This window comes from Petaurus breviceps, unplaced genomic scaffold, assembly GCF_028583685.1.
Source record: "Petaurus breviceps papuanus isolate PSGF00001 unplaced genomic scaffold, PetGlider_PUasm1.0 179, whole genome shotgun sequence".
NCBI classification, from domain to species: Eukaryota; Metazoa; Chordata; class Mammalia; order Diprotodontia; family Petauridae; genus Petaurus; species Petaurus breviceps.
In genome coordinates, this window is record NW_027185779.1 from 4,451,878 (window position 1) to 4,469,484 (window position 17,607).

The 17,607-nt window shown below is 35.7% G+C and overlaps 1 protein-coding gene across 4 annotated transcripts in view; it reads left to right on the top strand.

The window, feature by feature from the left end:
• Window positions 1–17,607, top strand: part of VIRMA (vir like m6A methyltransferase associated) — a 91,376-nt gene that overhangs the window by 49,342 nt on the left and 24,427 nt on the right. For all 4 annotated transcript variants that reach the window (XM_069086623.1, XM_069086624.1, XM_069086625.1 and 1 more), the window contains exons 7-11: window positions 1–324; window positions 4,169–5,315; window positions 10,245–10,736; window positions 11,628–11,782; window positions 13,942–14,024. In XM_069086623.1, the coding sequence (XP_068942724.1) occupies window positions 1–324; window positions 4,169–5,315; window positions 10,245–10,736; window positions 11,628–11,782; window positions 13,942–14,024 (2,201 nt within the window). The remainder of the gene's footprint in view (window positions 325–4,168; window positions 5,316–10,244; window positions 10,737–11,627; window positions 11,783–13,941; window positions 14,025–17,607) is intronic.

A 17,607-nucleotide genomic window follows, 5' to 3' on the forward strand; every position in this document is an offset into this window, starting at 1 on the left:
TGGTTGGTGAAAAAGAAGATGACGTTCCTCAACGAGAAGATTACTTTGAGCCCATTTCTCCTGACCGGACTTCTGTTCATCAGGAAGGGCAGTATTCAGATGAAGGAGAAGTAGAAGAGGATCAGCATGAAGAAGGTGAAGATGAAGAAGATGTAGATGTTGAAGAAGAGGAGGATGAAGATGAGGAAGATGGTCATACAGTAGAGAGTATCCCAGAGGAAGAAGAAGATGAAGAAGAAGAGGAGGAAGAAGGAGAAGAAGGAGAGGAGGAAGAAGAAGAAGAAGAAGGTGAAGGAGAAGAAGAAGAAGAAGAAGAAGGTGAAGGTAGGTACTTTAGCAAAATAATAAGACTTCTAAGGAAAAAGTAAGAATCCCAATTTACATGTTTAGAAATTCAGGAATAAAAATAGTCAGTTTTTAGTTTAATGATCAAGTGTGACATAGTTTTTTTACAGTGTTTGATGAGCTTACATTTTGAATGAAAGAATAAAAAAGGATTAAGCACTTTCTCTTTGCTGTAAGCTGTGCCAGATGGTGGGGATACAAATACAAAAGTGAAGGCAGTCCCTGCCTTTAAGGAGCTTTCATTCTAGTAAAGGAAGCTAACATTCACAAGAATAGTGGCTAGGGAGGGATGTTTGGTTTGGAATGTTATAGGGATGTTGAGTTAGAGCCATAATGAAGTTGATTGATGTACCCTTACCAGGAGCAGTGTTGGAGTTGTTATGATTATGGTTCCTGAACTGGAAAAGAAATGTGTGTTTGATGGGGTAGAGGGTGAAGGAACAGGATGCTTATTGTGGTGGTCAATCATTAAAGTCTGCCTGGAATTTGGCCTAGAGGCAGCCATGATTCAGTATCTTTTGATAGCAAGAATTTACTAGCTATTTAAGTTTGATACACTTATTTTCATGGTTAAAGGAAATTTCAGGGTATTCAGGAATCTTAGCCTTTGGTTTTAGTTTTTGGATTGATTGTTCATTTTGCTTTCAAATTCGTGTGTGTGAGACAGGCACATGCCTATCTATATATGTGTATGTATGTACATACTTATATACATGTGGATATATACATTCTCTCTCTCTCTCTCTCTCTCTCTCTCTCTCTCTCTCTCTCTCTCTCTCTCTCTCCTCTCTCTCCTCTCTCTCTCCCTAGGGTCTCATTTATTTGTGTAGGGATCTTTTATAAAGTATTTTTACATTGTGAACCTCCAACTCTTTGCATCTTCTAGTCCAAATCAGTTCCCTGAGGCCCTTAGAGGTAAAGTTATTTACCAGTGCTTACATAGCTAGTGCGTGTCAGTGTCAGGACTTTAACCCAAATCTTAATCACCAATGCTAACCTTGTATCTGCTCTGCTCTGCTATCTATGAACAGAAAGATCAAAAGTTTTGAATTTAAGTGCTTTACTTAACTTTTGCTTATTTTCCATTAGGGATAGGTACTGGACCTTTGATTTCATTGACATAGAGAATTTTGGTTCTCTACCAGGGCATATTGGGGCCTTCTCTTCAGTTTATAGTCTTAGAGAGCTGCTGCGGCACTAAGAAGTCAGGTGACTTGCTCAGAGTTACACAGCTAGTATATTATCTGAGGGGGGACTTGAACCCAGGTGTTTCTAGCTTTGAGGCAGGCTCCTTGTCTAGTGTACTATGTTGCTTCTCATCTCCAAGGCTTCTTATCTGTTCTTCATTGTAACAGGTAACATTGAGATTGTTAGGATGACAAACACAATCAGAAACTTTTTATGTAAAAAGAAAGGAAAAACTGGTTGATTTGATTCTTATGGTAGGACAGCTGGCCAGCCAGTCTCTTACTAAGTAGAAATATCATGTCAGCCTTGCTAACTCCTGGCCTGGCCAAACAGTTTTGAGCCTTAGAAAATGCTAAAGCTGTGTGAGTGAAATAACTAAAAATCAGCCCTTCAAAATCCCCTGAGTTTTAAAAATAGCAGCCCATCACACCTATAGACATTTAATGCAGTGTGTAAAAATAGCATTAGAGAGTTAGTGAAAGCCATAGAGGTCAGTGTTTAAGCCGAAGCCAATTGGCAAAGGTCAAAAAGCATTAAAAGTTGCTATAGAAAAACCCATGTGGGGCATGGAGCTCGAAGAAAAGGAAGAGACTTCCAAACTACATAGAACAGGGGTTGATTAAATCTTATAAGATCTTTTAAAAAATATTTACCTCTTTAAAAAGAGTTCATGATTAATTTTGAATACTTGACATTTTCTTATTAATTTTCAAAGTTGTAGGTCAACATCATGTTTTTCCAACTAAAAAGTTTTGTTCATCAGTTTATAAGATGACTATGTATGATTATGTTTATATTCAGTCAGTCCATCAGCTAGCATTTATTAAGTGCCTGCTATGTGCCAGGATCTGTGCTAAGTGTTGGAGATACAAAGACAAAAAAAAATAATTCCTGCTCTCAAAGAGCTCACAGTCTAAAGAGGGAGACAATTTGCAAACAACTATACAAACAAGATATATACTGGTAAATTTGGGGTAGTCTCAGAGGGAAGGCACTAAGAAAGGACTAGGGAAATCCTCTGGAAGAAAGTGGGAATTTAGCTGAAAATTTAGGGGAGATAAAGAAGAAGAAAGTTCCAGGTTTGGAGGACACCCAGTGACAATGCTTAGAGTTGGTGATGGAGTGTTGGGTGTTAGTAGTTACCGGTGAGCCAGAAAATGTGAATCTCAAATTTTGTTAAGGAAAAATTAGTTTTCATCAGATCTAAACTAATATTAATTAAATATAAAGGTGACATGGTATTCCTTACAGTGTTTAATTAAGTTTTGGGTTCTTCAGATATATTATAAGGAGTGTTATTATTTATTGGTTAAAAGTTTGAGCCACCTCTTAATCTTGCTGAAAATTAGATAATTTTTCCATTAAAATTTTTTAACTTGTCATTTTTCCCTTATAAGTTGAATGAATATAACTTGCAAAAACAAGGGATTTATTTATAGTAGACATAGCAAATTCATTTTGTTTTGAAACAAAAATAAGCTTGAAAAAGAAAACATTACTTTATTAATGTCTTGTTTTTCCTGAAATACAAGGAGATTATGTGAAATTAGTTTAGTTCATTTTAACCCTAAACTTGCTTTATTAGAAGGTAGAAACTCCAAAGAAGCTTCCTATTAAGGCTGAAAAGAAGAGAAAATATTTCTTAATAAAAAAACTGGTCCTAATTTTGCTATGGATATCCTTTTATTATTTCTTAATTTCGTCATTTTAGTCTTCAGGTAGTTGTCTTTCTTTCACAGATTTACTTTAGTTTTCATATGTGAATTTGAAGCTTTAAACAGCTTACTGTATCATAGGATTTGAGGTTAGAAGGAAATACAGCTTACTTTGTTCTGCTCTTTGTAAAACTGAGTATTGGTGGTCACAGTTTAAAGATAAAGAAAAATGTTCAATTTTGATAGAGACTTAATTTTCTACAAATTATAAATGTATTAATTTTTAAGTCCTTGAGATTTATATTAAGACTTTAATTCCCGGATTTAGGAGACTTTTTGGTAAAGTGAAGCCTGAACTAATATTTTTTCTACAAAATTCATTGGTTTTAGTATTTATACATTTAGGGTACTATTCTTGGAGCTGAATAGTCTAAAAATTCTTTTTGCTCTTGTCACTGTTGTTGTGTTTCCTTATCTGTCTCTCTACCCTAAAATGATAACTTTTTTATCAGTTACAAGAAGTCAGGGAAAGAGAATATTTTTGGTATTTTCTTTCCAAATGGTAAAATTAAAAGTGATGGTTTTTACTATTCAATGAACTAAAACAGATCTAGACTTTAAGCAGAAACTTTGGGATTTTATTTCATTGATTTGGGTACTTAGTTGCATGGACACATCTTGCAAATCTTCTGTTCTTCATGAATTTCAGTGCCTCCAAAAATTCATTACATGGTGTTCACCTTTCTTGTGATGAGCAAGTTCAGACCTAGCTAAGCCATACTTTAGATGACAGGTATAAATGTCATTTGGGAGTTCATATATTATTCAGTGTTTTCAGCTTGGTAGACTCTGCCAGAGCATATGCTGTTCTTGAGAGCAGCCTTCAAAAAGTTCCATGTTATTGTGAGAGAAATATTGAGGGATTATTATTTTGTGGAGGAATTTTGTCTTGCTTACATAGTATTTTAACTTACTTTCAGGAGATGATGGCTATGAGCAGATTTCTAGTGATGAAGATGGAATTGCTGATTTAGAACGTGAGACATTTAAATATCCGAACTTTGATGTGGAATATACTGCTGAGGATTTAGCTTCAGTGCCTCCAATGACATATGATCCATATGACAGAGAACTTGTACCACTTGCATACTTTAGCTGTCCATACAAGACAACTTTTGAAATTGAAGTCAGCAGGATGAAAGACCAAGGTCCTGATAAAGAAAATTCAGGGGCAGTAGAAGCTTCAATAAAGTTAATAGAACTCTTAGAACTATATCAGGAAGATAGAGGTGCAAAATGGGTCACAGCTTTGGAAGAAGTTCCAAGTTTAATAGTAAAAGGATTAAGTTATTTGCAGTTCAAAAACACACAACAAGATTATATTGGCCAGCTTATAGATTGGACCATGCAGGCCTTGAATTTACAAGTAGCTCTCCGTCAGCCCATCGCCTTAAATGTCCGGCAGCTCAAAGCTGGGACTAAATTAGTATCCTCACTAGCAGAATGTGGGCCTCAAGGAGTGATGGGACTTTTACAAGCAGGAGTTATCAATGGATTATTTGAATTGCTTTTTGCTGATCATGTATCATCTTCTCTTAAACTAAATGCTTTTAAAGCCTTGGACAGTATTATTAGTATGACTGAAGGTATGGAGGATTTTTTAAGAGGTAGGCAGGACTTACATGAAAAAAGTGGTTATCAGAAACTTTTGGAGCTCATACTTTTGGATCAGACCGTGAGAGTAGTCACTGCTGGTTCTGCTGTTCTCCAGAAATGTCACTTCTATGAGATTCTATCTGAAATTAAAAGACTTGGCGATCAATTGGCAGAGAGATCTTCTATTCCTAACCACAGTGAGTCTGAGCAGGACACAGACCCTGGACTTGAGAGAACAAATCCTGAGTATGAAAATGAAATGGAAGCTTCTTTGGATATAGTTCATCTTTTGGAATCCTCTCTTATAACCGAAGGGGAGATAGAGAAGCTTATTAATCTCTTAGATGAAATCTTCCACTTAATGGAGACTGCACCTCACACGATGGTCCAGCCTCCCGTGAAGTCATTTCCGACAATAGCGAGGATTACTGGGCCTCCAGAGAGAGATGATCCATATCCTGTCCTATTCAGGTAAGATTCCTTTATTTTTATTTTTTTTTATTAAATATTTTGTTAGAAATAGCATTAAATATAAATGCAAACAATTAAACTTAGGTCTTTCATCCCACTGTTACAGGTAGCTAGATTTTTTTCTTTTTCAAAATAAAAGTCTGCTGTTAAGGCTTAAAGAAAATAATTGCCTTTTTGGGGAAAGTATCATATGATTACGAAAAAATTGTAGACTTTGGAGTACATTCTCTTAAAATACCTTAGCACTATGTTTCCCAAGGGCTGCATTTACAGAGATACTGTGGGATGTTTCAGTTTTCAGCCTATTTAATAAAGGCAACTGTTAGGTCCATTTGAACTGGGGTCACTGCAGGAAAACGCTGCCAAGGGGGATTTCACCCGCAGCGTCCTCGAAATGTGGTGCCTTACTCTTCTGTCATATCCCATTAAGAGCGAGAACAAGTGAGACGGGCACAAGTTGGTGCATAAATGGCATTATCTATGCCATGCTATGCTATACTGTACTATAATAACTAACGTCTGCAGCGTTACGAAGTTATCAAGACAAGTCTAAAAAATGTTGAGTATACTTGAGTCAGGAATGGGATGTGTTTTGACTAATAGTGTGGTAGGTAGATTTATTATAGTTGGCTGAATGAGTCTATCCAAAAAGACTTAATTAATGGGTCATTCATTGTTACCCTGGATAACAGTCTCTGATGGCATCTGCAGCCATCTGTCTTACTAACATTTTTATCAGTGACGTCTTTGGATGAAGATGTAGGTGAGATATTTATCAAATTTGGGTTTGGTTCAAAGTTGGAATGGTTAGCTAATGAAACTGATGACATAATCAGGATCCAAAATAGATGGACAGATTGACAGAAGAATTATTTTTGTGTGTTAAAATTTTTCTAAAATAAATTTTTGTTGATATCTTTTATTTTTATATAAATTAAACTTTTTTTTCTTTTTGGAAGGGGAATGCAGGGAAGTTGGAGTTAAGTGATTTGCCCAAGCTCACACGGCTAGTAAGTGTTAAGTGTCTGAGATCGGATTTGAACTCAGGTCCTCCTGACTTCAGGGCCAGTGCTCTGTTCACTGTGCCACCTAGCCACCCCTGTATATAAACTTTATCCTGTATCCATCTCTTGTCTCCTGCCCAAGAGCCAGCTAATATATCAAAGAATTTTTTTAAAAAGGAGAAAAAAATCAGCATTACAGTCAGTAGTTTGAAAATAATCTGAAAACATATGAAATGTCTGTACTTCCCGATCCTTCTTCCTGCCACCTAATCTTTGTAGAACAGTTAAGGGAATTGTTATCTCTTATCGCTTCTTTGAGGCCTAATTAATTTTTTATCATTTGTGGCTTCTGTTGTTTCCATTTATATTGTTGCAGTCATTGTAGTATATATTGATTTCTTGGCCCAGCTTACTTCTCTTTGCATCAGTTCAGATACATTTTTCCATGCTTCTCTAATTTCATTATTTTTTTACAGTAGCACAGTAATATTCCATTACATTTATATATAATTTATTCAGCCATTGCCTAGTTAATGGACATCTACTTTATTTCCAGTCTTTGTTACTATAAAAAGTGTTGTTAAAAATATTTTGTTGCATATGGGACTTTTCTTTTCAGTGACAATTTTGGGGTATATGCTTAACATTGGAATTTCCGGGTCAAGAATGCATATTTTAGCCATTTTATTCAAATAATAATAATTATTATTATTGTTATTTTGCTTTTTGGAGGCAACTTTTTGTTAAGTGTCTGAGGCCAGATTTGAACTCAGGTCCACCTGACTTCAGGGCCAGTTCTCTATTCACTGCGCCATCTAGCTACCCCTGTTCACATAATTCTGAATTGCTTTCCAAGATAATTGTATTAATTTACAGCTCCACCAATAGTGCATTAGAGTGTCTAACTTTCCACAACTCCATCAAAATTGACTGTTCTCATCTTTCGTCATCTTTGTCATTTTGCTAGATGGGAAGTAGAACTTTAGTTTTGATATTCATTTCTCTTATTATTTGTGATTTAGAACTTGCTTTCCTATGATTATTGATAATTTCCAGTTCTTTAGAAAACTCTGTTCATATCTTTGCTTAAACAAGAAGAAATTTAATAAAGATGAATGTGAGTCATGTCCTATTCTTTAATTCAAAAGACTAATACATGCACCATATGGCTTAATTGCAGTTAATGAGAAAAATACTTAAGAGTTTTAATGGGATATAGGATCAGTGTAAGTAATTTGTCATAGCTGAGAGATGATCGTGTTTTAAGTATATCATTTTTTATAGATAAGGAAACAAAGGCTGGGAGAATTGAAGTGTCAGAAAGCTAAGTAGGTGGCAGCTAGTGTCTCAGTGAAAGACCTTAGCTTTAAAAAGTCAAGGTCTTCTACTGCATTTGGGGCCGTCTCTGGTTATCCTGATGTGTTTCTGGCCTCTGGACCCAGATGGCTCTGGAGGAGAGAGTGAGGCTGGTGGCCTTGCACAGCCCGCCCTCCCTCCCTCACTTCAATCCAGTTCACTTGCAGGTCATGGCATCACCTCTCTGATGTTCTCTTTGAAAACAAAGGACAAACAACAACAACCAGTGGATAGAACACAGGGCCTGGAGTCAGGAAGACCTGAGTTCAAATCCAGCCTCTGACCCTTCCTTCTGTGTGACCCTGGGCAAGTCAGACAACCTCTGATTGACAAAATGGATCCACTGGAGATGGAAATGGCAAACTACTTCAGAATTTTTTAGACAAACCCTAAATGGAGTCATGAAGATTCAGATACAATTGAAATGATTGAACAACAGCAACAACAGCTTAAGTGCAGGACCAAGACTTAAACCCAGCTCTTTTGTTTCCAGGTCATCTTTTTTTTATACTGCCATTCATTTTGAAGGGAAATTGGTAGGATTTGGTAATCAATTTTCCCCTCTTCTTTATACTCCCATATGTAAACATGGTTTTCTAGATTTCTGGCTTAGCTTCCCAGGAGAATGGAGCTTCATTTGCAGAAATAAGAAAACCAGTGCAAAGAGATGATTTTTATTTTTTAGGGAGAAAGAAATGAATTCCAGTTTGAAATGACAGCAGAAAATCCACATATAAGCAATTAATGATAATTTTATGCTTTACTTCTTTTAGGTTGTATTTGCCTGACGTGTAGTTGCTTGTATGGCAGTTAATGGGAGACTTAGTATATTAAAGAGAAGGTAGGGGCTTGTGTGGGGAAATTTCTTCAATTTAAATGTAATGATCTAAAAGAAACTTTTTTTTTAGGTTTTCATGGATTTTTCTTCTGAAACATTAGGTTTGTTTGGCAGCCCTTGTTCAGAGCATTGTGCTAGGTGCTGGGGAGATAAAATCTTAGATAAGATTTCCATTGCTCCCTTGGAAATTATAATCTATACGGGTATACATATAACTACAACACATTTTATTTGTTTAACTTTTATTTTTATTATGAGCTAGCAAACATGAAAGTTTCCAGTATACAAGGAAGAAAAGGGGATCATATATGAAACTGCTAATCTGTTATGTAAAGTTTTCTTTAAAGTATATGTTTAATTCAACATAGTAGCATCCACAATACCCTACTTGTCTGTGTTACCTTCTGAATTTCTACTCTAATTTGTTTTTGTTTTTGTTTTATTTTTGGTTGGGTTTTTGTTGTTGTTATTGTTTTTTGAGATTGGGTTTCCTTCTCTCACTTGTGTTGGGAGTGTAGGAGCTTCTTATGGGGCTGAGACGATGCTGTTTAGTATCAGAAGCTTTAATTTGCTGTTTTTCCTGACGTGGGCCAGTTTGCCCCTCTTTAGCAGCCTGTTGGCCCCTGCTTTCAAGGGCTCGCCATATGGGGGCCAACTTTTGATTTACTTTAGTGCTTTGGCAGCTCAGAACACCCAAATGCAAGTGACCTACTAACCTCAGCCTCCTGTACTAAGGAGGGATTTCAGGTCTGTGCTACTAATCCTGTCTTCTATATTTTTTTAAACAACCTGGGTTCGAATTCTAATTAATACGCTTACTGGGACTGGTGGAATCAGGAGTGAAATTTTTCAGTCTTTCAGAGCCTCAGTTTCTTTATCTATAAAGTGGTGATACTAATGTTTATACATTTAGCAAAATGAAGTATCCTCAAAAAAATTTCATGGATGTTAAATCAGTAAGTATTTGATTACCCGTTTTGAGTACTGGAGTATATTCTCATGGAGATATTTTTCTTTATTCCAGAAGTGTTAAAAGGGTTACTATGCAGTTTCAGTCCTTAGAAAGTATCAATGTAGGAATAATATGTTTACATTACAATAAATATTTAGATCTTTGGGGAAGGGGAGGAATATTTTTGAAATGTTATTTGTTGAAAGGAATTAAATGTTATAACTGTACTATTGTTTATGACATAGTTTAGGAAAATAATGCTTATATTACACTTTCTGTAAACAATTCATGGGAATTGTTTAGTGGGTAGCCATTTATTAGGTATCTCCTCTGTGAGGCCCAGTGCTTGGTGTTGGGGTACAGACAAGAATGAAACAATACCTGCTCTCAGGGAGCTTATATTCTATTGGGGGAAACAGTATGTATGCCTTTACATGAAAGCTAAATGTAAGGTAATGTGGAGGGCAGTGGTGGGTGGGGAGTTGGGAAAGACTTTATGTAAGAGATAGGGTTTGCACTGAATGAATTTTTAAAGGACACTAGAGATTTTTTTTTGGAGGGCAATTGGGGTGAAGTGACTTGCCCAAGGTCACATCGTTAGTTTTTGTGTTAAATTTCTGAGGCTGAATTTGAACTCAGGTCCTCCTGACTCCAGGGCCGTTGCTCTATTCACTGTGCTACCTAGCTGCCCCAACACTAGAGATTCTAAGAGGTAGAGGTGAGAAGGCAGGAATGTAGACAGCAATTGGTGACTTATGTACATTTTATCTTCCTTACAGATACCTCCATAGCCACCACTTCCTAGAATTGGTCACCTTGCTGCTGTCAATTCCAGCAATAAGTGCTCACCCTGCAGTGTTGCAGGCTATGAGAGATGTTTTGAAGTTTCTCACACAGTCACAGAAGGGTCTTCTTTTTTTCCTCTCGGAACATGAAGCAACCAACTTGCTGATTAGAGCTCTTTGTCACCTTCTTGATCAAGAAGAAGAAGATGGTCTCCAGACTGACAGTGTTATTGATGATACATTTGCCTTGTGGCTACAGTATTCAACCCAGACTTTGCAGTTTATTATAGAACTGTTTTGTCATTTTCAGCGTTGCACAAACAATGAGGAAACTGACCATTCAGATCTCTTGGGAACCCTTCATAATCTTTACCAGATTACTTTTAACCCTGTGGGAAGAGCAGCTGTTGGTCATGTCTTCAGTCTTGAAAAGAATCTGCAGAGTCTTATTACTCTAATGGAGTACTACTCCAAAGAGGCTTTAGGGTAATTATTTACTGTTTTTTGGTTTTGTTTCCCATTATAATGAAAAACTAGATCAATCCAACATATTTTTCAAAGGAAGACAATTCAAAAATAAGAATTGACACTTTTTTTGGATATTTGCCTCAAACTGACTTACTAGATGATTAAAAGGTAGAATTACAGAAATATCAGATTGCCAAAAATATGATGTGACTGACTTAATGAAATGGGTTGCTGTGTGCTATCTTGTAGTCATACACCTCTTTCTTATAAAGTAACAAGACCTAACAAATGAAACAAAAACTGCCATGCTGGTATTCAAAGTACTCCTACAAGGTTGTGAGAAACCAAACTTTTGGGCTTCTGCTTCCCTTCCCCAGAAGGGTAGTGTCCATGGCTACTCTGTATGAGGCAATGGGGGAGGGAAGCAATTGTGTATCTAATAGTAATGGTTTACTTCTGTAGCTATGAAGGCTTGTGTTGTCATTTCCATCATTCTGGTTATTCACAAAGTGTGTGCTCTGAATCTTATGGAACTTAAATTGGCATACACATGAACAAGTCTCCACTGCTGTCATTCCTTTCAGCAAAGAATTTTACTCTGCCCTGAACAAAAAAGTTTTGAGAACAGCTGCATTATAGTATGCATTTATTCCTATGAATTGAGTTTGAATACAATATAATCTCCTGTCTTCAGACATTACACTGTGGCATTTGAAAATTATATTGTGTGGCATTTGTAACTATCAGCTATCTTATTTTCTTTAAAACTAAGTGGAAAAGAGGTGGTTTGAAAGGCAGTATTTTGAGTCAGCATTTTGTACCTGAGAACCTAGAAAACCTTTTATGTTATAATGAATGAAGAAATAGATGCATTTATTCCAAGAGCTTAAAAATCTTATCTTGTTTCAGGGACTCCAAGTCAAAGAAATCGGTAGCTTATAATTATGCGTGCATACTTGTTTTGTTGGTGGTTCAGTCTTCTAGTGATGTCCAGATGCTAGAGCAACATGCAGCGCCTCTCTTGAAGCTTTGTAAAGCAGATGAAAATAACGCGAAGTTGCAAGGTGTGGTACATGAAGTTATTAATGTGTGCAGAACATCTAGAAAAACTATTTTAAGTATCTCCTAATGCCTTATCAAGTTTTGATCATGAATAGAGCGATGCTGATATATTTTTCACTGTATAAGATTAGATTTCAGTTGAAGAAGGTTTTCTATACAGCCAAGAATTTTAGAGAATTATTGGGAACATGTCTTTTCTTAGAAATAATTGTGGAACTTGGTGATTGATTAGTAAGAGTGGCTAACTTAAAACTGGAATAGAGTTGTTCAGTTTCAAATTTGCAATTATCCACTTTTTTCACTGTAGGTATATCTTACCGTTGTAGTTATTCGTGAACTGTTTAATAGCCTGTTGGAATTATGTGGAGACTTGATTGTTGAAAATGGACACTTATTTTTAAAAATAATTTGATTTTGAATAAAATATGTCTGGAAAAATCTTATCTAGGACATTTTTTCAAAATTCTGATATATGTGTATATATATTTAATTAGAAATATTTCATGTTATTTCCTGTAAGAACATAATAGTAAGAAAATTTATTTACATTTTTGAGCAAACATTCTTAGGTCATACGTGCTTAGGACTTTAAATTTGGTGCTTAATTTTTTTTCTTTTTACCTAACTTAGATAACATCTTAGGTCTTGAGTAACAGATTTATATTCTGGCATACTAAATAGAGTTTCATCAAAATTATGTACTTAGCTGTTTTTTCTATTCATAGTTGTTGAAGAAAGTAAGAGACCTTTATTTTGATTTTCTTTCTCCTTATTCTTATCGTATGTTTAGTATAGCATTGCTTGTATATGAACATTTTCGTAATTTATTTTTGATGATTATGCCAGAGTTATGTCATAGCCACTGATAGAATTTGCATCCAGTGTGGTAGATATTTTTTACCTTTTTTTTCTCACATGATCTCTTCTTTCCAGTAGATTGCCTACAGGTAGATTGAGTTTTTCATGTATAAATGTTTGATATGGATAAGTACTTCATTTTGACTAATGTATTATGTTTAAAAAATCAAAGTAGATTTAAACATTTCATAATTTATATTAAGGGATATGATTTCTCCCCTAGTTTATTTTTAGAGTGCATAGTAATTGAGAATAATCATGATGTAGGTGCTAGAGAGCATCATTATATCCTAATGGTGGAGACCTGTAAATAAATAGGTACATACCAGATATGCACGGAGAATAAAATGTCTAATAATATATAACTGGTATATACATATACACATGTAGAGTGTGTCCCAAATATCTTAGTACAGTTTTGCACAATGCCCAGTTTTACAAAATATGTGTGTGTGTGTGTGTGTGTGTGTATGTACATACAGAGACAGACAGACAGACATGTGCTCTGTGTTATAGTGGATACAGAGCTAACTTTTTGACAGCTGGCCAGAGAGAACCGAGTCAAGTCCAGTTCTGAGACATACTGGTTGTGTGGCCCTGGGCATGTCATTTAATGTCTTAGTACTCTGTGAAAGTGGTGACCTGGACTTTCAGATGTAGTTTTCTCCCTGGAGAGTTTTCCATATCAGTGAAATCACGAGTCCCTCTCCTTGTTTGTAATATATATTGAATTTTGTTCTTGATATTGAAGCAGAATATAGTTTTTCAAGTTGAAAGTAAGGCTGAATATTGATAATTAAATGGATACCATGAAGAGCTTTTAGGAAATTCAGAAATCTTGTTTTTAGAAACCAAATAATTGAAGTAGTTACATATTTCAGGAATAATATTATATTATGGTATCATAGATCAAAAGCTTTATGAGGCCTTTGAGGCCATTTAGTTGAGCCTTCTTTGAGGAACTGAAGCTAAGAGCTTTTTAAGTGACTTGGCCTGGGCCTCATAGCTAGTAAGTGTCAGAGGTAGAATTTGTTCCTGGATGCTCTGACTCCAAATCCAGCACAATTTCTCTTTTACCTCATTGCCTCTTGTCTTCTTTTTTAGGATTTGAAAACTCCAAACCCATTCATTAAGAAAGCAGAAGCATAATTTAATCATTCTTTAGGGTGAACAGAATTTAATTTGTGGAAATTCAATCTTTATGTGATATTACTGTTCTATATTGGTCAAGAGTCTTTTCACAGGCTTTATTTTGAAAATTTCCATTTTAGTCTAAATTTAAAGTTCTTTTTTTTCCTTTCAGAACTTGGAAAGTGGCTGGAGCCTCTGAAAAACCTTAGGTTTGAAATTAATTGTATCCCAAGCCTAATTGAATATGTTAAACAGGTTAGTAAGTCTTTACTTGATTTTAGGACAATTTATCATAGAATGTACCAATATTGCATTAAATTATCCTCAAGGAATAGAAAAAAATATATAGTTTCTGTTATTATACAGTCATGTTAATAAAATTAACATTTTTGACTGTGGGCTCTTTGTATATTTCTACTAGGCTCAGACACTTGTATCCCACCCTTATTTGTTGCTTTGTTTAAATCTTTTAGTGTATTTGCCAAATATTGCTCTGATTTACCTAACCTGAGAATGTGTTGTAGTGGATAAAATTATTATCTTAGTCAGGAAGACCTAGGCTTTAATTCACCTTTGACATTGGTTCTAATATGGCTCCAGGGAAGTTTCCTAATGTTTAAACTTTTTCAACCTAATAGCAATCATACCTACCTGATAGGCGTTTTATGAAAATCATTTATAAAATGTCAAGCTTTTTTGAAAACCTTAAAGCACTGTGTAAATGCTATTAATGTTTTTGTTTGGGGTTTCTGTGGCTTTTTTTTTAAACTAGACATTTTATTACATTGGTATTGGGAGTTCCAGCTGAAGAACTGTTTCTTCCAGTACTGAGCAGAACCTTCTCTGAAATTTAGCCTTGGCTGTCTGTATGCATTCAGAAGTTAAGTGTGTCGCCCAGAGTCATAGAACCAGTTGGGCTTAAAGGAGGAGTGTAAACCCAGATTTTTCTGATTCTGAACTCAGCTTTCTATCCACTTTGTAGCCTTGCTTCTCTAGTTTATTATTGTTACTGTAGTTATTATTAGCATAAAGAGGGTTATTATGAGGATCAAATGAAGTGTTTTTGCAAGTACTTTGAAAAATGAAAAGTAAAAAATTAAACATTCATTGTGTTTGCAATGATCTAGGCACTATACTAAGCATTTGACAAATGTTACTTTCACCAGTCTGAGAAGTAGGGGCTCTTATTATTTATAGTTGAGGAAACTGAGGTAAGAAGAGGTTAAGTGACTTGCCCATGATCACAAAGTTAGTAAGTGTCACAGGCTAGATTTGAACTTTGTTTGATAGTTCTATCTACCATACTGCCTAGCTGCCTTGGCAATATTATACTATATATATATATTATATATTGTTGTTTACAGTGGCATATGAGTCTTGGAGCCATGAAGAGCTGGGTTCAAGTTCTACCTCTGACACCTGCTGCCTGGGGCAAGTTGACAGTGGGCAAATTACCTATCCTCCCAGTGTCCCAGGCAACCCTCTAAGACTTTTAAGTTTCTGCCTGCATTAACTATTGCTAGCGGAAGTTAGGACAGCTAGATTGGCACAGTGGATAGCACCGGTTCTGGTACTCAGTTTTACTCCTTAGTAAAATGATCTGGAGAAGGAAATGGTAAATCACTCCAGTATCTTTGCCAGGAAAACCCGAAATGGGGTCACAAAAAATCAGATAAGACTGAAATGACTCAATAATACAACAACAATAGCAGAAGAAGTTTTCTTATTCTGGAGCCCCTTATAACAATGAAATCACAAATCTGTTCTCCATTTCCTGTTACTCTTCATGGATCAATTTCAGATCAATTTCAAATTAAATTCAAATTTCATTCTTTTAAAAATAATTTTTATTGGTTTCTTTTGTTTTTATGTTGCCTAATTTCCCTCTGTACCAAACTCCCCTTCTCCTTTTCCAGAGAGCCATCCCATATAACTAAGAATTTTTTTTAAGGGAAAAAAAAGAAATGAGGAAGAAGAAAAAACAGTCAGCAGAAGTGATCAGTACATCAGACAAATCTGAAAATATATGCAATGTTTCATGCTTATTGACCTCCCACCTCCGCAAAGGTGTAGGGAAGGTGATTCATATATTTTCTCTGGGATTATGTTCTTTGTAATTTTGAAAAATTTACTTTATGCATTTCTTAATGTAAAAACTTAGTTTATATTGAGCTTCATAGATTATGATTAGTTCAAAGGATAATACAGTTTTGTCATTGCTTAAAAACCTCTCTTAAGGAGGAGCACACTGTCTCCTGAAGCAAGTCATTCCATTTTTGGACGGCCATAATCGTTTTTTCCTTACATCAAGACTGGTTCTTTATGTAAATCATATTCATTAGTTTTATTCTGTGGGGTCAAACTGAACAGGTCTAATGTCTTTTCTAACTGATAGCTTTTCAGATACTTAAATACCTTTTTCAAGATCTCCCCGATCCTTTTTTTCCTTTTCAGGCTCAACTTTAATTGATCCTCATATTAGATTATTCTCCAGATCCCTCACTATTTTTGGTTGTCTTTTTCTGAATGTTCCCTAGTTTATCACTAACCTTCTCAATAACATTGTGTTCAGTGTCCTCTACTCCACATGTTGTCTGACCAGAGAAGAATATAGTATAACTGTTATCCCTTTGGTCCTGGGCATTATCCTTTTCTTAATTTAGCCTAAAAATCACATTAACTTTTTTTGGCTAACATATTTTTGGCTGACTTTGCTTATATCTCATAGCACTTACTTTCGTTTTTATAAAGCAGCCAGGGATCCTTGACATTTCCTCTTTTAGTTGGTAATCCTACTACTTCCATCACCACCACCACCATTAGCATTACTACCACTACAACCACACACGTATACATATTTCAGTTCTTTCTGCCTCTATGTATCCAGCACTTAACATGGTGCCTGTTGATTGATTTCTACTTAGACATCCCTCCATCTTACATCTGAGAGATCCAGTACTTGTCTTTTCACCATTTATGTGCCCTGTAGCACTTTTGTTTGCTTCTTCCTCTCCAGTGCTTGGTATTCTATCATCTTTTCCCCCCACTTCCTGTCAACTATATTGTCTACCATCTGTATAGTAGTAAAGATCGATATTTAGGGAGAGCTTCTATTTTACTTTGGCTTCCTTCCCCTTGATCCCAATGCAAACTTTCCACATTGTGAATTGCTGTAGTTGAAAAGCTTTTATACCTGATAGCTAACCTCTTGGGGCTGAGCCTTTCCACACTCATATAGGCTGTGCCTGGGCACTGGAAGTGGATTCCTTTCTAGCTTTTAATGATCTGTTAGAACTTACTTGGCTCTGGCAGAACATTTGAGGAGGCAAAGTTACTTATATTCTATTATGAGACCTCAGAATAGGGTTTTAGTGACAGAACAAATCAGAGACTCCCAGGATAAGTAGAAGAGTGAGAAGAATATTTTATGATAGCCAGATCAATGCTAACACATGGGCAAAATGTAATCCAAAGACTTTACAGATAACAGATCATTGTTATCAAAAAGATTTCTTCTTTTCACCTTTTTAGAGTCATGTATAGTATCATAGGATTTAGAAGTGAAAGGAACTGCAGAGATCACCTAGTCCAATTCCATATTATGGATGAGAAAACTGATGCTCAGGGACATTGAATAGTTTGCCTGTGATCACATGACTATTAAGTGGCAGAGCCAGGAGTTAGACTGAAATCCTCTTAACTCTAACTTCAAGGGATTTTGGGAGGTGTGGGCCAGAGGTGTAGGTGGCCTATAGTGCTTTCTGTGTGCCCTTGTGCTTACTCTATGCTTGCTAAGTGCCTGTTAGATAATGTCTGTCCTCAAGGATTTTATATTCTA